Genomic DNA, 27,018 nt, shown 5'->3' with positions numbered 1-27,018 from the left:
TAAAGAAAAAGAAAAGGAGAGACCAGCACGTGTCGGTATCAGCCTACCACGTATCTTGTATCATATCGGAGATAGAATGTAGCAAATAGTAGTCATTAATTCAGCTGTTAATAATCCCACGTCAAGGCTCCTGGCGCCCGTGTGGTATGATTGTTTTTATCAGATTGTCAACAGCGCACGTAATATGAAACCAGCGAGAATTAATCGGAGGAATTAATGAGGTTTCCTCGCAGGAATTTTTACAGCGAGCTTTTAGGGATAGACGCGCGCGCGGCGACGATAAGATCACGCGCGACTCCGACACGGGAGCGCCGTGAGATTCGCCGTTGAGACATGCTCGCGGTTGCGAAGTCGCAAGAGCTGAGTGGTGCTCGTTAGTCTCTCGATTGGATCTCATCGACGCGAGGAGGATGTCCGACGAGGAGTGTCCATCGATTCCGGTTTCTCGACGGAAGCCGCGCTTCACGGTGGCGAAATACCTACCGATTCTCGGCTGGTTACCGCGATATACCCGGCTGAAGGCTGTGTCGGACCTTATAGCGGGCATCACTCTGGGCCTGACCATGATCCCTCAGAGTATGGCCTACGCGGTACTGGCTGAACGGATTCCCCAGGTATCACAGCTCGTTTGCCGTTCTCCTTGCTCGCCTTAATTAAGACTATGAACATAGATAAGCGGATATCTATTTAACGACTATAGCCATGGATATTTATGTATACTTATATATTTCTTTAAATCTGTGATTTTTGCGCTTCAAAGATTGCACTATCGAATCCCTCGTTGCTTTCTTAAACTCTAGATTGTTCTAAGAAATATCTTTATAGTGTATTGTACAAATAGTATATCTGTACGTTATGGATATTACGATGTGTTTCTTTGTTTTCTTGAAGTTATTATCTAACAATTAAGTAATGCTTACAGTATGGTCTGTACTCTTGTTTTGTGGGCGGTTTCGTGTACATTATCTTCGGAACCACCAAGGAAGTCTCTATTGGCCCGTCGTCTTTGATGGCCCTACTAACGTTGCAATACACGCGAGACATGCCGCAGGACTTCGTAATACTCTTGTGCTTTCTGGCTGGATGCGTAGAATTTTTAATGGGCGTATTAAATCTAGGCTTGTATCCCAAAATTATCTAATCGATTAAGTTCTAATTATCTTCATTCACGTTGTATCTAACCATTTTTTATAACTATGTATGTAATGATAGACGCGATTCTTTCTGCAGGATTTTTGGTGGATTTTATATCTGTCCCGGTCACATCGGGTTTCATGTCGGCTGGATCACTCATTATTATAATCGCTCAGCTACAGGGCCTTCTGGGATTAAGATACAAGTCGAAAAATATTGCAGATAATCTATACAAAATAGTTACGCATATTACTGAGATTCGGCCAGCCGATTTCGCACTCGGAATTTTCAGCATCGTGTTTCTTCTGATTTTCAGAGTGAGTGGATTATAAAAGAGGATAAATTTATAACTATTGTAGGAATATTATATAGACCCTTGTCTTTAGAAACTGAAAGACATCGATTATCCTTGTACGAGAAACAAAAGAGACACTTCCAGAAATGCAATGATAAAAAAGATATTTTGGTATTTCTCCATTGGTAGGAACGCTCTCATTGTACTTATAACGGCTACGATAGCGTATCAATTTGAAGTGAATACGGGATCCGTTCCGTTTATACTTTCAGGTAGGATGGACAATAACCAATTGTTATTATTGACGATCAATTCGTTAAGAGAGTATTTTCGCTTTTAGTACTACTTATTTATACCCTTTTTGAAGAATTTTTTCAGAAAAAGTAAAAAAGATATAAACTTAAAATTTGATACATTTATTCTGTAACAATTGAATGTTTTTTACTAATTGTTTTTAAATATCAAAAAAAAGAAATATATTTTTGGCAATTATTTATAAACCTGCGTAAGCGTGTCGAAGAAATACCGATTTACTATTACCATGATTCAAGATGCATAAATTATTTGCAGAAAAAATTAAAAGAAATTCTTAGTTTATGTAGATTTTATCGGACTTACAACCAAGTTGAAAAATTGAATTTTGCAAAAACGGCACAATTAAAAAAAAAAAATTCGATTATTTTCACTTTTGTCGAAACTTTCTTCATTACCAAAAAAATTGAAAAGTTGAAATTTTTATTTGATTGTTGGACGAGAAAGAAATATATATTGTGAATATCTTAAACAATTTTTGAGTCGGATTTAAAACTAGATAAATTATTGTAGTAACAGATTTTAAAAATTTTCAGTTTATATATTAATGAAAACTTTTGCAAGTTTCTTATATTTATCTTAATCTGTTTTATCTATTTCAAGATTTAAACTATTAAAGAATGTCACAAAAATAATCGTTTTTTGAACTTTTGAAAAGCGAGAATACCTCTTAAATAAATGATACAATAATTTTTTGAAAGTGATAGATATCATTAAGTTGAGTACAAAATAATCTACATTTAACAATAAGTTTGAAATTTGGACCGATGAAAATGTCAGACAAAAATATAAGACGATCCATATCACGCTGCATTTTTCGTTGGACTTGAAACACAGTTGTTACATGATGACGAAACATCTAATATTATTAAATTGACGAAACTATTAAATTACTCGTCAATTTAATAATATTACGTGTGCCGACATCATGCAATAACTGTGTTTCAAGTCCGACGAAAAATGCAGTTTACAGTTTGAAATGTGTGATCACACAAGCCAAAGATTGTAAAAATTATTAGTCAACACTTAAGATCCGCTGTGACTGATATAGATCATCTCATATTTGAAATCTATATTTAATCGTTGCAAAATTATTAAAATCAGATAATTTATATAACAGAAAAATGGCATTTAGAAGCCATTTTTTTGTTATTAATCAATTTTATAAATAAAATGTACTATGATATATTTATTTTTCATACTTTTATGAAGCGTTACAACGTGTAATCAACATCTTTAATTTGCAGGAAAAATAAAAGCCGGCCTTCCCAATGTGGCGTTACCACCCTTCTCGTCTCAAGTAGGAAATCAAACTTACACATTCTTCGACATGTGCGCTCATTACGGATTAGGGCTAGGGATACTTCCTGTTATATCCGTCTTAGCAAACGTAGCGATTGCTAAAGCGTTTGGTATCAATTTCTCTCTCCATAATAGTTTCAATATAATTTCAATTTTGAGTCCAAAAGCGGATTGCTATAATCACAATATATAAAATTAGATTTAATTATTTTATTACACAAAATCTAATTTTACATTAAACTATATATTTTATTTCAATATATTTTATTAAAAATATGTAATATATATTTTCACACTTTTGAAAATTTACCTCCTTACACTATATTGTGCAAAATAAAAGAGAATAAGCAAAGCAAATTGTTCATATAAAATATTAGATATATCTTGGATATTTTTCTTTGGATGGATTAGAATTTTTTGAATCAGGTATTTTACTAAAACAATAAGTAAGAAATAATATTCTTGCAGCAATGGGCGCCTCAGTTAATGCGACACAAGAAATGCTGACTCTCGGTCTTTGCAATATACTTGGCAGCTTTGTGTCGGCGCTTCCATCCGCCGGTGCATTTACTCGAAGCGCAGTTAGCAGTGCCAGCGGGGTGCAAACACCTATGGCCGGTTTATATTCCGGTAATAAACTAATCATTTTAATCTTAAGACGTATATCTCAAAACGTTTCCAAAAATATAAAAATTTCGTAGATTGTTCTTTTAGATTTATCTATCTGCAAAATTTAAGTACAATCCTCTTATTGGTTTAAAAGTTACTTAATTCTTTGTTCGCTCTTGATTTTTTTATAATCACGTTTTGTAATACTTATTTGCAGTTTAATGAGGAAGCAGCATTAAGAATTAAGTTTTTTATATATATACCAATAAAGCTTTAATATTTACATATTTATGTAAAGGTTCATTTGTATTCATTTACTTGTTTAAAATATAGCAATATATGATTATTTATACTGCTTAAATATTGTTAGAAATTATTTGTTTTATTTTTTTACAGCTGGTTTCAGAACCAAAATTCGGGTTTTCAAAATTTTTTGTCGTTAATAAGAAAAAAAATACCTAGGAAATCTGCGGTTTTTAAATTTCGGTAAATTTTAGCTGGTAACCAAAATGTCCTATAATTGGCAAACAACTTTGTTCATATGCAAAGAAGACGAAATGAAGCGACGTGTTGAATATGAATAGCCATAAAAAATTACTATATTTTATAATAATTTATTAATACATAACACTTATGCATTGTTAAAGAAATTTACGATTCTGGCGCGACAGACGTGTAAAATGCAGCATGACAGTGAAAAGCATTGTATAATGATATGAGACACATTCGTGGCACATAAGTGCACAAGAAAAAAAAAAAGAAGTAATGAATGACATTGCGTTTTTCGCAGGTACTATGGCATTGCTAGCGCTGAGCTTCTTGACGCCGTATTTTTATTACATCCCACGTGCGACACTTGCGGCGGTGCTGATAACCGCCGTGTTGTTCATGATCGACCTGAAGATCATAAAATTACTCTGGAGAGGAAGCAGTCAGTGTTACATTCCCGCGCGTGTACATAGATTAATCAAGAGAGATGAAGCAATAGACTTACGTAATATGTTTCTTTTCTCGCAGAAACAGATGCGGTCGCGGCGATAGGGACCTTTGTGCTCTCTATTCTTATCGGTATCGAGATCGGACTCCTTCTGGGGGTTCTCTTCAACTTGATCCTTTTCATCCGAATGTCCGCGAGACTAACACTTCAAACAATCAATTGCAAGGTATAATAGCTGTTTATATATAGAAGATGTGTGTGTGTGTGTGTGTGTGCGTGCATGCGTGCGTGCGTGCATGTGTGTGTGTGTGTGTGTGTGCGTGCGTGCGTGCGTGCATGTGTGTGTGTGTGTCTGTGTGTGTGTGTAAACAGCTGTTTTTATACGCGCGCGCACACGCACACGCACACACACACACACACACACACACACACACACACACACACACACACACACATAAATTATATTCTTTGTATGTATATAACTTTAATATATTGTATATATTTATATATGTTATATTATATATGTATAATGTATATACATGACTTAAGAAATATGTTGAAATTATTTTTTTTCCAGACTGACTTAGGAAATAGATACATAATGTTAAAACCCGACGTATGTCTTCATTATCCCGCAGTATCTTCCTTCTGCAATAAAGTCATGAGTTTAGCTGAAAACGGTGTCCCGTTGATCTTAAATTGTGAAAGATTCACCAGTCTTGATTACACTTCAATCAAGGTATCAAGGATAACATTCACTAATAGAATTTCTTTTTATCGATTCATAAATGACACTGTTTTATTGTTAGTTAAATTGCATGTGATTTTCACGACAGGGTATTGAAACGATATCGAAAAAATTGAATCGCGAAGGAAACCAATTCTGGCTGTTGCATCTTAACTCCGACATTATAAAAAGTTTTGATGTTCTCGCCGACAATGAGCACATCCGTTTAATCGAAAAAGAAGAGAACATTGTGGATGTTCTTTATGGTACATACTGAAGAGCTATGAAAAGTTCAATTGCCATTAAATGATAATCGGAATTTAATGTAATACATATTCATTCATTATTTTTTCAGACAATACTGTAATCAATAAAAATTCCGAAGATCCGACCGATGTCACTAAGAAAGCAACAGAAACGGAAAAGCAGAATCACGCAGACCTTTCGTATTCCAATTCTCGACGAAAGAATTCGGAATCCAACGCCGAAGAAATGGCCTTAGTATCACCGTCCGAATGCAAAATACAACTATAAATAAAGTGACTCTGTATTTAAAAAGTCTATCGATTATAAATATGAACAATTATTTATACTTGGACCAAAGTCAAGTTCTCAAAACAAAAGCGTTTAGATTTTCAATCCCGTACGTTGTCTATAATTTAAAGATAATCTTTTGCGTTATCCATGACGGATTTTATTTAATATATGCATATATCTAAAAATCGATGTGCGTTTGATTTTAATTTGGCGCAGTTTCTTCTCGACACGAAACATTTCATTCATAAGCGTTTTTTCAACCACTGTCAATCAGAAGCGACCGCGCTCAAAATATTAAGTATATATGCATGTACAATGTACATACATGCTTTTCAGCCTACACGTAACAACACGCTACCATAATCGTGAATGGTGGTGAATGGTTGTGAAACGAAAAAACGCCTCATCTTTTTCGCACAGACGGCGCCAGAGTCGTTCCTGTATGTATATACATACGTATGCCCATGCCGTTCACGTGTAATTCAGTGTATTTATATTTTTTTTATATCGAGCAACGATTTTAACATTCATTTTTCTATTCTAATAACGAAAAAAATTGTTTTATCGTAGATTGAGTCGATGTTCCACGTAATTAGAAACTCTTCAACGAGGATTTAGAATCTAAAGTGAGAGTCTAGACTCCTAAATTTTAGGTTATAGGATATTTATGATACTTTGATTTTATTGACATTTTTTTTGCTTATAACAGCCTTAAAAATGAACGTAATTACCGAATCCGAGAACAGACGTTTGCGATCCTTGCAGGAGAAGAAACAGTCATTTAAAGCAAAGGGACAACTTATACAGCAAGCATTGAGTAACTTGGTAAATTTACTCATATTGCGATTGTGTCATATTTCCTTATAATAATTTTTATGTTTATATATTTTATTGTGATTATATTTTCACAGGATAACACTACGAACAATAAGAAAATTATATTTGATGGCATTGACAAACAGCAAAGTCCAAAGAAAAAGACGAAGAGAGATTTGTTTGACAGCGACGATGACAATAATAACGAAAAGGATTCTCTATGGAATGAGGACGAATTTAAAGTCAAGAAGAGTAAAAAGGTAAAAATCTGACACCATGTTTTATTTTTCTCTCAACTTCTCGTATATAAATTTTTTTTATTGAATTTTTTAACTTTAACAAAAAAATTTTCTTTAATGATCCTCACATATACTTTAATATCTTGAGAAAGTATTGTATGGTTATTTATTTAAGAAATATTGATATATGAATGTTATAACTATAATGCTCTTAGTTTTTTTAAAAAAAGAAACACTAGATTATTTTTTCAAATTATATGTATAGAAAGTTAAGAGAATATTTAACATAAGCTAACACAATTTATTCTTATAGATAACTCTTGGCAATGATGCTCGTTTTACTCTAGATGATCGTTTTACAGAAGACAATTATCAAACTGAGGAAAATAAAGTTGTTGAAGGTGACGAGTGTAATTTGCAGAAGGAGAAAGAAAGGCAATTGGATATTTTAGAAAGTATTTTAGGAACACCACTTAATGTAAAAAGCCAGGAAACAAAACCTGCTAAGTAAGATATTTTTAATTAAACAAAAATTTGTAATTGTTACATGGATGTTTAATGACTGAATACTTGTAGGAAGGGATTGATGATACGATATGATCCAACTGAAAACAGACATTGTGAATACGAAATTAAACCTGCACAGCCAGAAATTAAAGAGAAAAATACTAAAAAAAAGAAATGTGATAAGTCTATACCAGAAATTGTGGAACCTGCACCTCCAGAACCTGAAGTGTCCAAGGATATTTATTATGCTGTATCTGATACTTTGGTAGAGAGTCTGAAACAGAAAGAAGAATTTAGTTTGTTAAAAGCATATGGAAAGGAAAAAGATGACACAGGTGTTTAACAAATATCTTTATATATTGATTATATTCAATGTACGATTTTTGAACATATTAAGAAATATTTAATTGATATTTTTAGAAAATATCAAGGATAATGATGCATCCATTGTAGAAAAAACGCAAAGATTTAGGTTTAATTTTAATGCAAACAACGCATTTAAACATGATTCATCTGATGATGAAGATACATATGAAACACCAAATATAGATAATGAAATTGTTGTTGAAACTAAAGAAGATACTCAACAAAATAGCTTATTTGACTATAAAGATATTCTATTTTTTGATAACAATGATGTACGATTTAATGGTACGTATATTTAAAAATTGTGAAATTAAAGCATTACTTGCAGATATAAAGATATATTCTTTTTAGAGGCTACAAGATTCTTCAGCACAGAGGCTGCTTCAAATGATCAACTTAACAATTTAAGACGCGAATTGAAAACAATTGTACGTATGAAAGTTCGTAATAACGAAAGGAGGCGCCAACTGCTTGTAAAAAAAAGAAAAATAAAAAAGTCCTAGTAGTATTTTTCTATTTTAAATATCTATAATTGTGTAAAAATATAACAATGAATACAACAACTGGACAATTTTATTTTACATGAATTTTATAATTAATATATGGAATAAATTTTTATTTACTTATTAACAGTACTATTACATAAAATTTTTGTTTTAATACTATACAATAATTTCCATATTTAATACACTATTAAATGACTTAAATGGAAATTTATCATGGACTACAGGTGGTACACGCGAGACGAAGTGTGTTAATTATAAATTTTACTATGATAATATTAATATATCTGTTTTTTGTTATATTTCTGTGCTTCTTGTAATTTAGGACGTCATAATATTCATTAAATGATATATTAAATTTTTAATCGAATGTTTAAAATAGATGTTAAAACAGTAATAATGACAATTTTGTTAATAAATAAAATCACGATAAATCACAAACGATTCAGTAACATGAAACGATAAAAGAGAAGTATTTATTTTTAATGTTGTATCAGATTTACGTTTGTGTATCAATGATTTACTTCTACAATGAAAATAATGCAAATTTAATTTCTAAAAGAGAATTTAATGTAAATATGAGAAAACGGAATATTCGCCGAAATAATGTTGTTTGAATCATTAATCAAAAAATGTTTTTAATATTTATTTTAAATATGGTTAAAACAATTGGTTAGTTAAAACACTTTATTGTTCAAGACATGTTTTAAACAGAATATTTCCGTCTGTGATATGCCTTTCTTAATTAATCTTAGAAAAAACAATGTGGAAGCCCGTATGATATTTGCTGTATTTGTGCTTTTATAGAGGAGAAGAGGGTATTATGGCTACTTTCGACAATATGATTACCCCTATTATCTCTGTTATTAAGTGACGTATTCTAACAATTGCTTATGCTTATGGAGTTATTCGTTTAGTAGTCCGCCGTTTTTTAGTGATGCTAATATGCCAATATATAACGACTGACAATTGGCATATAAGGCATTTTTACTTTTGAGCACTTCTAAACTTTTTCAAGGTACACCTTTAACCTTTAATTACTCATACTTCCTCATTATTCTTAAACTTGAGTGTATTATCACACGAATGTACATATACTTGAGTGTTTTTTTGTTATTTACTTTTTTATTTGGCTGTAAATACACATTTTGAGTTATATAAAGTTAAAACAATAATATGGAATTTTATCAAAATGGTTTTTTAAGCAAAATTTTTATATCGAAATATTCCTTCAATAAATGAATTGTCATTCTAGAGAGCGGTGTCTAGAAACATTAAAGATATCATTTTGTGCTTGTTATTTCATGTTAAACACGGATAAAATGATATTTCTAACGAAATTTCTAATGGTATTTATAAAGTTTTTGAATGCAGGAAAATTCTAAAACAGAAAAATTTTAAACAGTGGAAAATTAAAAATATATAATTTTGTAACAAGATACTGTGGTTCTTTTAAACTAAACTAATTTTTTAAAATTATTTTGTAGATAGTCATATTACAACCCCTTTTTTTCTGCCACCGATTATGCAGTGCATTAGACTTTTATAAGTCACATTCTAAATAATAAATATCTCATTACTTTGAGCCTATTAGAATCTGTCAAACAACACTATGACGAATGTAATTGTTCAAGTTTCAATAAAAAATATTAATTATAAACAAAATTATTCAATAAAATGAAAATGGAGAGCGCGTGCCATATTACCCTCTTCTCTAATATTATATATTCGTGTTTCAAATAAATGTTCAGTAAATCCAAATCAATGAAGAGCTGTTTTATGCGTCTATTTTTTCTGGATCTAAAACTCTGTAGCATTTCTGCGTGAAAACAAAGAAAAATAAAGGAAAAATAAGAATAAACTATTGACCCATCTAAACAAACTTGCATAACTGCATAACCGTACGCAAGTTTGTTTGGGAAAATTCTTAACAGCGACGAAAACACATTTAATCAACATTTCCTTTACAGTTTTACGCTGCACCGGCATGATGTGTTGAGGAGTGAATAACCAGCCACGTACATACATTTTCCTTCTTCTATATCAGTACTATCTTTGCTCAAAAACTTTGAAATCCCCAAAACAATCCAAATAATCATCTTGAACTTGATACAAATATCCCAATTTTAACAAGATAGTTTCTGATTGCTTGACCATCATTGAATCTTTTATTCCAGCATACATCACCATTTCTCATCATCTAAAGACAACAATTTTTCTTTGTTAAATATAAAAAAAAAACAAAATTAAACTTATCAAGGAAACAATTCATTTTTATTTATTTTGGATTCTGGCTGAGGTCAAAAAGTGATACATATGTGATAAACTTACAGTTCTCAATAAATGAGGAATATAATTTCCTATGTTGCCACGGAGACAACAGTTTTCACATTTTGTGAGAAACCATTAGTACTTGCGTTAAAGCCAAAAATTGTGTAATTTCGAAATTCTAGAAATCTAAGAATAGTAAGATATTTGGAATGAAATCTCGCATGACAAATTAAATATAACAAAATTAAATATAATAATAGAGCATGCTCGTTTACTTCTTTTTCTCGATGTAGACGCTAAAGGAACATCATAGAATCAATTGTGCGATACAGTAGAAATATCAATATTTCTTTATTTTTTACTGCATCGCCCATCCCTACTTATCGAAATATTTATTTACAGTAGAGTTCAATAAAGTTCAATGTTATTATAGCGCAATTACCCAGTGCAGTAGACTGAAATGTCGAATTGTAAAATTTCACTTATCGCCTTTCAAACTATCAAGCTACTAAAAAGAAAAAGAAAAACCGGCCATACATTGATGAAAAAAAACATTTATCTCATAATGTGTATACATTTGTGTTCATTAAGATAAACCGTGAAATATTTTGTATTGCATATAAATTATTGTATCAATGCTAGAAGTGTCTTTTTCGAGAATAAAGTTAGAAACTTCTTTATTTTTTATACGTTAGGCAACATTAAGTTCTCATAATGCACATGCAAATTTCTTTTCGACAGAAAACAATATTACTGTCATCTTTGTATAATAATGTACACAATGAAATGTTTTGTGTTCGAAATATTTTAATTTGAAAAATCTATTTTTTACTTGACTATATTTGATTTGACGTTTATTAAATATTGAATATGATTTTAAATATTGTATTTGAAACTATTAATTAGTATTTGTTAATCATTAAGTATTTAAAAATTTAAAAATACAAATGTTATTTTTAAGAAAGAGTACTTAATAAAAGTATCTGTTAGTGAAAAATACCTATCTTAAAGGAAAAAGATATATCTTAAATTTGTACTAGAAATCTAAATAACACAGTATATTGTTTATTAATTAAAAAATACAAATAGTTTGCAGAGCAACTTTACGAAATATTATTTTAAAAAATGTTCTATGAATGCTAATGTAAGCAATATATGCAATAAATTTTTAAGGAAAAAAAGTACAAATAGTACATACAATTTTTATAAATAGTGCCTTTTTTACATAAATATTCAACAAATTATTCTTAATATGTAGCAGACATAGAATATATAAACATTTTTTACATTTTTGCAAAATTATCCATTCAGACAGTGTATTATTGATAATGTATCACCATGCGATGACTATTTCATATTCAAAATAATTGTTCTAAAATTTAAATGAACTGTGAAGATCGTACGCACGAGACGAATTGTGATAATTATAAATTTACAATAATAGTACCAATTTTTGTTATATTTTTATGAATACTCGGCGGAAAATTTTATCTAATAAACCCTGATAATAACCACGTATATTTTAACAAATGTTAGGAACGAGAAACAATAGCAATTTTGTCACTAAATAAATAAACTCGCTATAAATCACAAGTCAACGATTCAATAACATGAAACGATAAAAAAGAAGTATTAAATATATTTGTGATGCTACTTGTACCAGATCAATGTTTTATATTACAATAATTTTTTTTATTAGCAGAAAATATTTAGATTTGTTTACTGTTCCTGAACTTTCTGAACTAGTATGCATTTAATGTGAACTAGGTCTACGTTTGAAAGTTAGCAAAAGCAAAAAGGAAAGTTCGAGTGCAGGCATAGAAAACAAACACTTCTAATCTCAAAAAAGAGAATTGAAGATAACTTTTTGCTGTGCTATATACTCAGTATATTAAATAACTGAACACCAATATTTAAAATAACAATATTGATTTATTTATTTATTTATTTTTACAAGTGCAAAATCTTTAAATGTGCACAATTCGCAGAAGATAATACATATTGTTATTGTAAAGTGAAAAATCTGTTTTAAATATGGTTGAACATGTTTAAAACAAATACTTGCTTAAAATAGTAGTATTTAAGCCATATATGTTTCAGAAATCACAGACCTGTCTGCCATGAAGCTTCCCTAATAAACCCATGAGAAAACGTTGTTGATTTTCGCATGATATTTGCTGTATTTGTGCTTTTATAATATTATACATTTCTTCTTCGTATTTAAAAAAAGCATTCTGCAAATCCAAATCAATGTAGAGCTGTTTTACGCGTTTCACTTTCTCCGGATCCGAAACTCCGTAACATTCCTGGAAAAAAAGAAAAAAGTAAGAAAATCAATTAATGCAACAGCGTTTAGGAAAACAAATTCAATCAACGATATTTACTTCTAAAATTTTACGCTGTTCCGGAGTGACACGTTCAAGAGCTTTAACAATTAGCCACGTACATTTTCCTTCTTCTATATCAGTACTATCTTTGCCCAAAACTTCGAAATCCCCAAAACAACCTAAATAATCGTCTTGGATTTGATACAAAGGTACTATCAACTCTGACAAAATAGTTTCTGATTGCTTGAACATCTCTGAATCTTTTATTCCAGCCTATATTACAATGTCTCATTATGTAAAGAAAACAGTTTTTTTTTTGTAAAAAAGAAAGAAACTAAAGTAAACTTACAAAATGCATTGCTAGAACCGTTGGCACAAAAAGTGACCCATACTCTTTCCACTTAGCAATGGAATTGTATCGATTCATCGTAAATTGATCCAGATTAGATTTTTTGTAGGTCAAGGACATATCCAAAAACTGGCCTATTAGTGTCTTAAATACAATCTACAAATATATTTTCATAAAAAACTGCTAAATTAAAAACGAAAAAATTAATCTGCTATTGAACATATATTATACAGATTACATACATCTTGTTGAAATGTTTCTACTAAATTATCATAACATTCTTTCCCTTTGAAGTGTTTCCGAATTAAAAAATACACAATGCTCTCTAACAATAAAGCATCATTGATTGCCATTAAACCTATATCATCGTGTCGGTACCAGCATGGTTGACCTCGGCGAAATAACGACTGATCCAAAATGTCGTCGATTATGATCAAATAGCTTATCGCCTATGTAGTAATAAATGTAGTAATACATTAATATTATAATTTATAGCCGCAATAATTTATATTTTTTATAAAAATTGCTGTCATTATAGTATTATTTAAATAGATGTTATATTGAAATAATACATCTTGTGTTCAACAATGTTTAACGACATTTGATTAATTTGAATTTGTTTACGACAGAAATCTCAAGTTTTAAAAATAAGAATCACGCACCATTTCCATACACCATGCTAAAATACTTGCTAAGCGAATGTTATCTTCTGTCTGTTGTTCATTAGGTGTTATCGACTTATAAGCGTAAATTACTATTAAGCCATGAAGTTTCGTTGTTCCTGTGACATTATATTGTAATACCTGCGTTATAAAGATGCATCAATGTGAATGCTTTTCCAAATTTATGGTCGATATAAATTTTGTTGCTTTTTAATCTATTCTATCATAGATTTACTTTCGTGTTATTAAATACTAAAGTTTTTTTCTTTTTTATAAAATATCATTATTCTTATTTACTTATACATTTTCACTTTTTTTTAAGTTTCTTAACATGTTTTGAAATTTTTACATTATTACTATTAATAAAATCTTGATTAAAAGTTTTATATGTATAATTACAATTTTATATTATGTTATAGGATTGTCGGAAAAGTCATGACGTATTTTTGCAACAGCGGATTCTGGTTTATTTTTAGAAGTACTAGAGTCATTTATGTTATTATTATGTTACATAACAGTTTACAGTTCTAGTTTTATTCTAAAAAATGAATTGAGGGATCTAATTAATTTTGGAGATTTTATATCAAGTTGAAGACCAAATTCTGCATTTTTGCCATATATTACTGTTTATACTTTCATAAAAGAAAACATCAAGCTTGTGAAAAGTCGCGTAAAATTTATAGTGACAATGCTGTACATAAAAGAACGTCAGTGCCAACGATGGTTCATGAAACTCTACACTGGTGACTTTGAACTTGATATAAAATCTCAAAAATCAACTAAATCGCTCAATATTTTTTTGGAATAAAACTACAATAGAATTGTAAACTTACAAATGACATAATAATAACATGGATGCGAATAACTCTAGTACTTCTAAAAATAAACTAGAGCCCTTTGTTGCAAAAATGCGTCATGATTTTTCCGACAACCCAATATATTGAGATTTTTATATAAATTGTTCATAGCTTTTTGAAAAATTTTATAATACATTTTATATTATGAAAAAAATCAGTATCTCTGATTATTCAAAAGAATTTAGTGTAATATGTGTATCAATCAAACTATAATAATTTGTAATAATTTTTTATTTGTTACATTAGTTATTGTATATTTTAATTATTAATGACTTACTTTTTCCAACCATTTACCAATGTTAGGAATGTTTTTGACATGTTCCATGATTTCACGAACAATTTCCGGCCACACTGCCATCATCTCCCGAATTTCCTCCTCCGTCGTTTCCCACATCGTTTAAGTTAAAAAAAGAGAATATATTTTTGCTGTATTGCGTTCTAAAACTTAGCAATGGTCAATAATGATTTAATTGCATCGTGAATAAAATTGTTATAAATTACAAACCAACAATATAATAACAAAAGCAAAGAACTAAAATCTTTTTTTGTTAAATTTATATCTCCAGTGTCTTTTGTTTCATATCTGATTAAATTTCAATACCTTCTTTACACCAAGAGACTCGAAAGTCTTCTAAACATTGATCTTTGCTTCGATATGTACCCAATATATATATATATTCTAAACATTGATCTTCGCTTCGATATGTACCCAATATATATATATACATATAAATAACAAATACACATCTTTGTTTAAAGGAACATAAAAACATTATTAACATAGTAGTTTATGTATCCTGAATATCAAATATGTAAATGTCAGAAGATCATGAAACGTTATCGTGAGTTACAGAATACGTCATTTCTTATAAACTAATAAATTCTAATCATTTAAAATTTAACAAATATTAAAAGTACAACGTGCAACAATGACGATTCTGTCTCACTTTCGAAATAACATTACAATATTTAGGTGTCCCGACCTTTTTGGAACACCCTGTATATAAACACCAAATATACATATATATTTTTAAAGAAACATAAAAACGTCATCAAAAAACTGTTTATATATTGTGAATATTGAATATATAAATGTCGAAAGATCATAAAGTGCTATCTTGAGTTACAGAATGCGCTATTTTGTATAAACTAAGAAATTCTAATTTAAAGTTTTAACAAATATTAAAATTACGATATGTAACAATGACGATTTTTTCACTTTTAGAATAAAATTACAATATTCCTATAAATTGCAAACTGACGATTTCATAACAAAAAACGATGAAAGAATTGTCGTATTGTTATTGTTTGCATTAGATGTTTTGCATCATTAAATTCAATTGAGTCTTTTTCAGGGAAAAAGATACAGATAAAAATTCAAAACTAATACCGCCGTATGTAACTCCATTCTTTTCTTCGCTAACATACTAAATAATAATACATACTCATGTTTCTTTTATGATCAACGAGATGGTTGTACATTTATTCATGTAATTTTCATGTAAATATTGATATTAGTGTTTTGTTGCTCAAAAATTTATAAATAGTACTTTTATTTTCTACACTCACAATGAGTGAAAAATAATAATGGAATTGATGTTAATTCGACTAAGATAACACGTCGACAAATGTGTAGATTCCTGTATATAATAATTTTGCATCGTTTATAGATAAACGATCAAATTTAATATATATAAATATCTTTTGATGCGCATTAATTAACTCTTCTTAAATGTTTTTGATATTTTTGTTACTTTTGAGCCGGACATATAATTAATACTGTTATTACTTTTTAAGTATCTTTTTAATATTTAGACGATAAATTATTGTTTTGTAGGCATTTAATTATTAAAAATTACGGCATACAGATATTGTTGCATTATTTTAACACTTTACTTTCCGTGTATATATTATAATTGTTGCACCTAAATAAATTAAATACAGTTATAATGTGAATTAAGCCGCACATTTCTTACTATAAATATTTGTTGGTATAAAAGCACTTATCAATATGGATACGCGATACAGTAGAGAATATTGCTACTTCTATTGTAGCGTTAATTCCTACTGAAAAAAAGGTTTATTCCGTCTTAATGGTGTTTTAGCTATATAAGACGAGCTGAAAGTTTTTAAAATATAATAACTGAAGGCTTCTTAGGTTTTTTTTTTCTAATTGACGAGAAAAAAATTTTTGGTCATTAATATACGAATTTTAGTTCTGAAACCAGTTGCAAAGAAAAAATCACAAATATTTGATTTATAATATTTTTTGTAACAAGAATGACTATAACTTGCTGCAGTTTTACGTAAGTAACTTTTAAACTAATAAGATAATTTAAATAAATTTTTGTACAAATATTTACTAGAACTTTAGTAATGAATGTAAAAATTGCGATTTAAATTGTAATGCTATTCTTCATCAAATTTGCAAACAAGTACTACTTTACATAAGAATGAAGAATAAACAAAACAATTAACAAATTTTTAAACCAACGAAAGAATTATACATGTTAAGTTTATTAAATAAAAAATACCTTATAAACGGTTTGCAGAGCAATTTTATAAAATATTATTTTAAGAAATATATGCTTTATGGAATATATGCAATAAAATTTTTATGTATACAGTACAAATAGTACATAAAATTTTTATAAGTGGTGCCTTTTTACATTAATATTTAAGATACTATTCTTAATACGGAGCAAACATAGAATTTATTAACATTTCTTACATTTTTGCAAAACTACCCAGTATCACCATGCGATGACTATTTCATATTTAAAATAGTTATTCTAATGGGAAATTTAGTATGGACTGTGGAAATCGTACGCACGAGACGAAATGTGATAATTACAAATTTACAATAATAGTAGCAATTTTTTAAATATTTTTATGAATACTCTGCGGAAAATTTCATCTAATAAACCCTGAAAAAACCATATAAATTTTAAAAAATGTTAAAATGAACCACGAGGAACAATAGCAATTCTGTTACTTATTAAATAATCTAGCCATAAAACACATAATAATTCAATAACATGAAACAATAAAAAAGACGTATTAAATATATTTTTGATGCTACTTGTAGCAATTCAGTATTTTATATCACATTTTTTTTTGTCAGTGGAAAAGATTTAGGTTTGTATTCTGAACTAGTGTGCATTTAATGTGAAATAGGTCTATGTTTGAAAGTTAGCAAAAACAGAAATGTAATTTCGAGTGTAAGAATAGAAAATTAAGTTTTTTAGTCTCCATACAACCATTCTAAAATCCTTGCTAAGGGAATGTTATTTTGTGTCTGTTGTTCATTAGACACTATCGACTTATGGGCATAAATTAATGTTAAGCTATAAAGTTTTTTTGTTTCTGAGACATTATATTGTAATACTTGTAGTATATAAAGATATGTCAATCTGCATGCTTGTTCAAATTTATAGTTAATATAAATTTTGTTGCTTTTTAATTTATTTGATCATAGGTTCACTTTCATGTTATTAAACACTTAACGTTTTTCATTTTTGTAAAATATTATGTTTTTAATTATTCTAAAAGAATTTATTGTAATGTATATTAATCAATCTATGAAATAATTCGTAAAATTTTTTTTTTTTACATTAGCTAATGTATATTTGAATCAATAATGGCTTACTTTTTCCAACCATTTACCAATATTCTTGACATGTTTCATGACATCAAATGACGACGAATAATTTTCGGCCATACTGCCATCATTTCCCGAGCTTCTTCTTCCATCTCGTCGCACATTGTTTCAATTAAAGAAAGCGTCATTTTTGTTGTATTACGTTCTAAAACTTAGCAATGGTCAATAATGATTTAATCGCGTCATGAATAAAATTATTATAAATTACAAACTAACAATATAATAACAAAAAAAAATAAACTACAATCTCTTCTTTTTAAATTTATATCTTCTGCATCTATTATTTTATGTCTAATTATATTTTGTTACCTTCTTTACATCAAAAAACTCGAAAGTTGTCTAAACATTAATCTCTATTCCGGTATGTGTCCAATATACAAAGTGTTCTGATATAAGTGGCCACCCCCCTTTATTTCGTAAACTAGCAGAGATAGACCAAATATATATAATATCAAATTAAATGGTTTGAACTGAACTTTATTGTGAGCACCGTGGTTACTTAAAGAAATTATCTATGTTAAAGAACGAAGAGACATGGACAATAAACTTTTGCATGGTAAAGTAAATATTTTTATATGATAAAAATGTTGTAGCGTTTTTTCTAATGAATATAATGATGTATGATATATTAAAATTATTTTACAAATTATAGAAGTTATGTCGGTTTAAAGTTTAGCGGGTGACTAATACCATTTCAGTTTTGCCTTTGCGGTGTGACTAACTTCCGATTCTTGTTTTGGCGATTGATGTGTAACATATTGATATCTGATAATAATATTTGATGTAATAATTTTATAAACCTATAGATTTTCGTATTCTTATTACTTACATTTTACGTACATCAAATATTATATCAGATGTCAACATGTTACACGTCTATCGCCAAAGCGGAAGTCGGAAGTTAGCCATACCGCAGGGGCGAAACTGAAATGGTATTAGTCACCCGCGAAACTTTAAACCAACGTAACTTCTATAATTTGTAAAATAATTTTAATATATCATACATCATTATATTCATTAGAAAAAACGCTACAACATTTTTATCATATAAAAATATTTACTTTACTATGCAAAAGTTAATTGTGCATGTCTCTTCGTTCTTTAACATAGATAATTTCTTTAAGTAACCACTACGCTTACAACAAAGTTTAGTTCAAACCATTTAATTTAATATTATATTTATTGGGTCTCTGTTAGTTTACGAGATAAAAAGGGGTGGCCACTTATACTGGGACACTTTATGTACACACATACGCGCACACGCGCGCGCGCGCACACACACACACACACCAAATATACATATGTATGTTTAAAGACACATAAAAACGTCATTAAAAAGCAGTTTATATATTGTAAATATTGAATATATAAATGTCGAAAGATCATAAAGTGCTATCTTGAGTTACAGAATGCGCTATTTCGTATAACTAAGAAATTTTAATCATTTAAAGTTTTAACAAATATTAAAATTACGATGTGTAACAATGACGATTTTGTCACTTTCTGAATAAAATTACAATATTCCTGTAAATTGCAAACTGACGATTTCATAACAAAAAACGATAAAAGAATTGTCTTATGGTTATTGTTTGCATTAGATGTTTTGTATCTTTGATTTCAATTGATTCTTTTTCAGGAAAAAAAATACAGATGAAGGTTCATATACGTGGATCATTTGAAAAGTTTCCGGTCTCATCGATATAAAGGCTGTGTTCCGATATTAACTGCCAGTACTGAAAATGTATAGTATATGTGACGTGAACTATAAATTTTCAGTACTGCCAGTAAAAACGGAACACAGCCAAAGTAACTGTACAAAAAAATTTCTTTTGCCGTCCGATAGATGGCCTTAACATATGTAAACCGTAAAAATTTAAAATTGCGTTACGCTAGTGTACACCATTTATGTTACTTCGTTCGTTCGATTAAAGCGGAATTACTCTAGATTAAGTGTAGTATATTTTTGTATAAAGTTGGTGATACCGAGTAGGGACCCTCTACATACTCCTCTAGGACTATGTATGTACATACCTGACACAAGATTCGACTAATAACTGTAAGAGTTTCGTTACTGTGTAGCCTGATAGGCATGTACCTAATGACTGTTTCTTCTATGTTCAATAAAAAAAAATGGAAATTAATTCTGATCATTAATTTGTTTATGGCAACTTTTCCAAAGTTGTCAGGTGACATTGTCACGTGCATGGTAGCAATGTCAAAATTGAACGAATTAAAATTTGAATTACTTCCGCATTCACCCTATTCACTAGATCTAGTTCCCAGCGACTTTTTCCTGTTTCCAAAATTGAAAAAATTTCTTTATAAAAAAATATAAGTCAAATACTGAAGTGAAAAACGCTGTAAGCCAATATTTTTTAAGTAATCAATTTTTTTCTGACAGTTTAAAAGGATGAGAGAAACGTTGAACCAAATGTATCGAGTTAGAGAAAGACTACGTCAAGAAATAAATTTTATTTTGCTTTGAAATATGTGTTTTTTTTTTAAAGACCGGAAATATTTCAAGTGACCCTCGTATACAGTCGTATATATAACTCCATTCTTTATTTCGCTAATATACTGAATAACAATACACATGCATATTTCTTTTATGATCAACGAGATGACTATACATTACTTCATGCAATTCTCATGTATTATTGTATAAATGTTAATATTACTTTTTGGTTTTTAAAAATTTATAAATAGTATTTGTTTATTTTCTACACTACACCATGGTAGAAAGACAAGGGTATGCTCTTGCGCACGATAAATCACGTGACAGTCGAGCGAATAATTAGAATTGTCACCAAGATACGTCATTGTTTTGCGGTACATTCGAATGTATTATTTAGTACACCTATAATGCTTCTTGCAATATTTTAATTGAAATATTTATGTGAAGAATAGAATAAAATGAATATTTAAAAGAATAAAAATATAAGCATGTAATGCAAAAAACAGCATTCAGTATTGTGAATGATAAGAAAGAATGTTTTATTATATTTAAATTAAACCAATATATGAAAGAAATAGTAGATTCGAAAATATTGGTGATTTGAAAATATTGTAAGAAAATTGAAAAAATATATTCAAGAAAGAGAAAATGATAGAAATGTGTAGATTAATGCATTATATTTTATTGTTAGTAAATTTTACCATCTTTTTTTTCTTATTTTTATTTCTGTTCTGTTCACATATTTGTCTATTCATTATACGAACATGAATATATGTTCGTGTACGAACAAGGCACAGAATTATTGCACGAGATAATTTCTGCAGTTGTATTTTTTGTTGTACAATTGTCGCCAATTTGTTAAACATAAATTTGTTTTTGCGAAGCTGGAATTCGTAATATTTCTCAAATTCAACATTTGTTATTTGCGTTGCCGTTTTCATTTGATCACCATAGTGATTTGCGACCATATTCCGTAAATGTAACATAATCTGGTGACGATCATGTGCTTTTCTCTTATATCTACGCAAAGGGATATCATCGGATGAGCATACCCTTGTCTTTGTATCATGCACTATAGGAAAAAATGATAATGGAATTGAGGTCGATTAGACATTCATAATACGTTCCATAGATGTATAGAATCGAAACGTCCCTGTATATAATGTTGCATATATACAAATAAACGATTAAATTTAATATATATAAATTTCTTGATACGCGCTAATTAACTCTTTTCAAGTGTTTTTGATGCTTTCGCTATATTCGAGCCGAACTTATAATTAATATACTGTTTTTACTTTTTAAGTAACTTTTTCATTAAAACTATAAATTATTTTTTGTATGCTGTTAATTATTAAAAATTACGGTACAGATATTGTTGTATTATTTTAACACTTTGCATTCTAATAATATATTACAACTGTTGCACCCGAGTGAACCAAATAATAGCTATAATACCAATTAAGCACTAATTTTTTACTATAAATACTTGTTGATATAAAAGCACTTATTAATATGGATAGGCGATGCAGTACAAAATGTTGTTATTAATATACCTGTTTTTTTAAATATTTTTTTATATGCTACTTGTAATTTTGAATATCATAGTATTCATTTTATAATATCTAACATTTTAAACGTAACTTTTAAAATAAATGTTAAAACAGTAAGAATAGCAATTTGTTACTTAATAATGGCATTTTGTTGCTTAATAAATAAAATTACAGTAAATCACAACTGATTTAATAATATGAGATAAAAGAGAAGTTTATATTTTTAATATTGCATCTAGATTTACGTTTGTGTATCAACGATTTTCGTCTTCTACAGTAAAAATGAGGCAGATTTAATTCCCAAAAGAGAATAGAATATAAATATAAGAAAACGGAATATTTGCCTAAATAATCTTGTTTGAATCGTTCACCAAAAAAGGTTTCTAATATTTATTTTAAAAATGTTTAAAACAAATGCTTAGTTGGAACACTTTGTTGTTCAAGATATGTTTTAAACAGGACATTCCTTTCTGTGATGTGTCTTTCTTAATAAATCTAAAAAAAAACAATGTGGAAGCCCGCATGATATTTGCTGTATTTGTGCTTTCAAATTGTTATATGTCTCTTCTTCGTATTTTAAATAAATGTTCGGTAAATCCAAATCAATAAAAAGCTGTTTCACGCGTCTTATTTTTTCTGGATCTGAAACTCCGTAACATTCCTGCGTAAAAAAGAAAAGAAAATATAAGAATAAATTAAGGATCTGTCCAGACAAACTTATATAGCTGCCTAACCATATGATGGTTTGTTTGGGTAAGCATTAACAGCGACGAAAACACATTTAATCAACGATATTTACTTTTAAAATTTTACGCTGCTCTGGCGTGACGCGTTGAAGAGCTTGAATAACCAGCCACGTACATTTTCCTTCTTCTATGTCAGTACTATCTTTGCCAAAAACTTCGAAATTCCCAAAACAACCTAAATAATCATCTTGAACTTGATACAAATATCCCATTTTTAACAAGACAGTTTCTGCTTGCTTGAACATCTCTGGATCTTTTATTCCAGCCTGTAACACAATTTCTCACAATGTAAAGGAAACAGTCTTTTCTTTTTTTTTTAAAAGAAAAAACTAAAGTGAACTTACAAAATGCATTGCTAGAATTGTTGGTACCAAATATGCCATATTCTCTGTTTTGCACTTAACAATGGAATGGTATCGGTTCGTCGTAAACTGATCCAGATGAGATTTCTTGAAAGTCGAGGTCATATCCAAAAACTGGCCCATTAGTGTCTTAAATATAGCCTGAAACATATTTTTATAAAAAATGTTTCAATTAAAAAAGAAAAAAATTATACTGACATTGCGCATATATTATACAAATATGTACATAATATATACCTGTTGAAATGTTTCTACTAAATTATCATAACATTCTTTTCCTTTAAAGTGTTTCCGAATTAAATAATACACAGTGCTTTCTACTAATAAGCCATCATTGATTGCCATTAAACCTATATCATCGTGTCGATACCAGCATGGTTGACCTCGGCGAAATAACGACCGATCCATAATGTCATCGATCATGACCATATAAGCTATCGCCTATGTAACAAAAAACGTAGCAATGTATTAATATCATAATAAATAGTCGCAATAATATATATTTTTTATTAAAGTTGCTCTTATTATACTCTTATTTAAATAGTTGTTATCAAAATAGCACACTTGTATTTAACAATATTTACAATAATCAACTTAAATTTATTATATATTAAACCAAGTTTTGAAAAAAACTATTACGTACCATTTCCAGACACCATGCTAAAATCTGCACAAGGTAAATGTTATCTTGTGTCTGTTGTTTATTAGACGTTATCGACTTGTAGGCATAAATTAATGTTAAGCTATGCAGTTTCTTTGTTCCTGAGACATTATACTGTAATACCTGTATTATATAAAAATGCATGAATGTGCATGCTTGTTCAAATTTATGGGTAATATAAACTTTTTTTTCTTTTAAATTTATTCTGTTATTATAGACTTACTTACACGTTATTAAACATTTAATGTTTTTTTTAAATACCATTATTCTTATTTACTTATACATTTTTACTTTTCTTTTAAGTTTCTTAACATGTTTAGAAATTTTTACATTTTTACTATTAATAAAATCTTGATTAAAAGTTTTATATGTATAATTACAATTTTATATTATGTTATTGGATTGTCGGAAAAGTCATGACGTATTTTTGCAACAGAGGATTCTAGTTTATTTTTAGAAGTACTAGAGTCATTTATGTTATTATTATGTCATATAACAGTTTAGAGTTCTAGTATTCTAAAAAATGAATTGAGGGATCTAATTGATTTTGGAGATTTTATATCAAATTGAAGACCAAATTCTGCATTTTCGCCATATATTACTGTTTATACTTTCGTAAAAAAAAGCATCAAGCTTGTGAAAAGTTGCGTAAAATTTATAGTGACAATGCTGTACATACAAGAACGTCAGTGCCAACGATGGTTCATGAAACTCTATACTGGTGACTTTGAACTTGATATAAAATCTCAAAAATCAACTAAATCGCTCAATATTTTTTTGGCATGAAACTACAATAGAACTCTAAACTTTCAAATAACATAATAATAACATGGATGCAAATGACTCAATACTTCTAAAAATAAACTAGAGCCCTTTGTTGCAAAAATGCGTCATGACTTTTTCGACAACCCAATATATTGAGATTTTTATATAAATTGTTTATAGCTTTTTGACAAATTTTATAATACATTTTATATTATGAAAAAAATCAGTATCTCTGATTATTCAAAAGAATTTAGTGAAACATGTGTATCAATCAAACTATAATAATTTATAATAATTTTTTATTTGTTACATTAGTTATTGTATATTTTAATTAATAATGACTTACTTTTTCCAACCATTTACCAATGTTAGGAATGTTTTTGACATGTTCCATGATTTCACGAACAATTTCCGGCCACACTGCCATCATGTCCCGAATTTCCTCCTCCGTCGTTTCCCACATTGTTTAAGTTAAAAAAAAAAGAATATATTTTTGTCGTATTGCGTTCTAAATCTTAGCAATGGTCAATAATGATTTAATCGCATCGTGAATAAAATTGTTATAAATTACAAATCAACAATATAATAACAAAAGCAATGAACTAAAATTTTTTTTTGTTAAATTTATATCTCCAGTGTCTTTTGTTTTATATCTGATTAAATTTCAATACCTTCTTTACACCAAGAGACTCGAAAGTCTTCTAAACATTGATCTTCGCTTCGATATGTACCCAATATATATATATACATTTAAATAACAAATACACATCTTTGTTTAAAGGAACATAAAAACATTATTAACATAGTAGTTTATGTATCCTGAATATCAAATATGTAAATGTCAGAAGATCATGAAACGTTATCGTGAGTTACAGAATACGTCATTTCTTATAAACTAATAAATTCTAATCATTTAAAATTTTAACAAATATTGAAAGTACAACGTGCAACAATGACGATTCTGTCTCACTTTCGAAATAACATTACAATATTTAGATGTCCCGACCTTTTTGGAACACCCTGTATATAAACACCAAATATACATGCATATTTTTAAAGAAACATAAAAACGTCATCAAAAAACTGTTTATATATTGTGAATATCAAATATGTAAATGTCGAAAGATCATGAAATGCTATCTTGAGTTACAGAATGCGCTATTTTGTATAAACTAAGAAATTCTAATTTAAAGTTTTAACAAATATTAAAATTACGATATGTAACAATGACGATTTTTTCACTTTTAGAATAAAATTACAATATTCCTATAAATTGCAAACTGACGATTTCATAACAAAAAACGATAAAAGAATCGTCGTATGTTTATTGTTTGCATGAGATGTTTTGTATCATTAAATTCAATTGATTCTTTTTCAGGGAAAAGTTTAAGATGAAAGTTCAAAACTACCGTCGTATTTTTGAACTCCATTCTTTTTTTGGCTAACATACTGAAAAACAATACATATGCATGTTTCTTTTATGATCAACGAGATGGTTATACATTTATTCATGTAATTTTCATGTAAATATTGATATTATAGTGTTTTGTTGCTCAAAAATTTATAAATAGTTTTATTTTTTACACTTACTGAAAAATAATAATGGAATTGATGTTGATTCGACTAAGATAACACGATAAATGTTTAAATCCCTGTATATAATAATTTTGCATCGTTTATAGATAAACGATCAAATTTAATATATATAAATATCTTTTGATGCGCGTTAATTAATTCTTCTCAATTGTTTTTGATATTTTTGTTACTTTTGAGCCGGACATATTATTAATACTGTTATTACTTTTTAAGTATCTTTTTAATTTAGACAATAAATTATTGTTTTTCAAGCATTTAATTATTAAAAATTACGCCATATAAATATTGTTGCATTATTTTAACACTTTACATTCCGTGTATATATTATAATTGTTGCACCTGAATGAATCAAATAATAGCTATAATACGAATTAAGCCGCACATTTCTTACTATAAATATTTGTCAATATAGAAGTACTTATCAATATGGATACGCGATACAGTAGAGAATATTGCTACTTCTATTGTA

General features: G+C 28.7%; 4 protein-coding genes and 1 long non-coding RNA gene across 10 annotated transcripts; 2 read left to right on the top strand and 3 right to left on the bottom strand.

Annotated features, from left to right (window-relative positions):
- Window positions 1-69: 69 nt before the first annotated feature.
- LOC105207464 (sodium-independent sulfate anion transporter) lies at window positions 70-5,939 on the top strand. 2 transcript variants are annotated; one of them, XM_011176944.3, is made up of 11 exons: window positions 70-614; window positions 923-1,118; window positions 1,231-1,451; window positions 1,521-1,701; window positions 2,989-3,153; window positions 3,512-3,673; window positions 4,443-4,583; window positions 4,670-4,815; window positions 5,167-5,328; window positions 5,426-5,582; window positions 5,672-5,939. In XM_011176944.3, exons 1-11 carry the CDS (start codon window positions 411-413, stop codon window positions 5,848-5,850), a joined length of 1,914 nt encoding a protein of 637 aa, XP_011175246.2. In that variant the 5' UTR covers window positions 70-410; the 3' UTR covers window positions 5,851-5,939. The 2 variants fall into 2 exon arrangements, with proteins under 2 accessions (XP_011175246.2, XP_011175247.2); XM_011176945.3 differs by lacking the exon at window positions 5,672-5,939 and having other exon boundaries at window positions 411-614; window positions 5,399-5,570.
- LOC113004633 lies at window positions 4,223-6,234 on the bottom strand. Its single transcript, XR_003269142.2, has 3 exons — window positions 6,179-6,234; window positions 4,647-4,794; window positions 4,223-4,569 (listed from the first exon to the last, which is right to left on the bottom strand). It is a non-coding gene; the product is annotated as an uncharacterized LOC113004633 (long non-coding RNA).
- A 3-nt stretch (window positions 6,235-6,237) lies between these two features.
- Window positions 6,238-8,362, top strand: LOC105207473. 3 transcript variants are annotated; one of them, XM_011176967.3, is made up of 8 exons: window positions 6,238-6,340; window positions 6,424-6,479; window positions 6,563-6,678; window positions 6,765-6,929; window positions 7,222-7,415; window positions 7,485-7,750; window positions 7,836-8,066; window positions 8,133-8,362. In XM_011176967.3, the coding sequence occupies exons 3-8, from the start codon at window positions 6,571-6,573 to the stop codon at window positions 8,282-8,284; spliced, it is 1,116 nt and encodes a 371-aa protein (XP_011175269.2). In that variant the 5' UTR covers window positions 6,238-6,340; window positions 6,424-6,479; window positions 6,563-6,570; the 3' UTR covers window positions 8,285-8,362. The 3 variants fall into 3 exon arrangements, with proteins under 3 accessions (XP_011175269.2, XP_039306541.1, XP_011175272.2); XM_039450607.1 differs by having other exon boundaries at window positions 6,275-6,293; XM_011176970.3 differs by lacking the exons at window positions 6,238-6,340; window positions 6,424-6,479 and having other exon boundaries at window positions 6,544-6,678.
- Window positions 8,363-12,467: 4,105 nt separating this feature from the next.
- LOC105207474 (farnesyl pyrophosphate synthase) lies at window positions 12,468-15,413 on the bottom strand. 3 transcript variants are annotated; one of them, XM_039450610.1, is made up of 7 exons: window positions 15,352-15,413; window positions 15,028-15,188; window positions 13,894-14,034; window positions 13,474-13,680; window positions 13,232-13,387; window positions 12,940-13,155; window positions 12,468-12,861 (listed from the first exon to the last, which is right to left on the bottom strand). In XM_039450610.1, the coding sequence occupies exons 2-7, from the start codon at window positions 15,142-15,144 to the stop codon at window positions 12,652-12,654; spliced, it is 1,047 nt and encodes a 348-aa protein (XP_039306544.1). In that variant the 5' UTR covers window positions 15,145-15,188; window positions 15,352-15,413; the 3' UTR covers window positions 12,468-12,651. The 3 variants fall into 3 exon arrangements, with proteins under 3 accessions (XP_039306544.1, XP_039306543.1, XP_011175275.1); XM_039450609.1 differs by having other exon boundaries at window positions 15,028-15,194; window positions 15,352-15,405; XM_011176973.3 differs by having other exon boundaries at window positions 15,256-15,397.
- Window positions 15,414-21,528: 6,115 nt separating this feature from the next.
- Window positions 21,529-25,664, bottom strand: LOC120357991 (farnesyl pyrophosphate synthase-like). Its single transcript, XM_039450206.1, has 6 exons — window positions 25,300-25,664; window positions 24,171-24,311; window positions 23,765-23,968; window positions 23,510-23,668; window positions 23,219-23,431; window positions 21,529-23,080 (listed from the first exon to the last, which is right to left on the bottom strand). Exons 1-6 carry the CDS (start codon window positions 25,414-25,416, stop codon window positions 22,871-22,873), a joined length of 1,044 nt encoding a protein of 347 aa, XP_039306140.1. The 5' UTR covers window positions 25,417-25,664; the 3' UTR covers window positions 21,529-22,870.
- Between the last annotated feature and the right edge of the window lie 1,354 nt (window positions 25,665-27,018).

This window comes from Solenopsis invicta, chromosome 6 (assembly GCF_016802725.1).
Source record: "Solenopsis invicta isolate M01_SB chromosome 6, UNIL_Sinv_3.0, whole genome shotgun sequence".
In the NCBI taxonomy this organism is placed as follows: Eukaryota; Metazoa; Arthropoda; class Insecta; order Hymenoptera; family Formicidae; genus Solenopsis; species Solenopsis invicta.
Note: the sequence above shows the minus strand (reverse complement) of the source record. Positions and strands in the feature narration are given on the sequence as shown.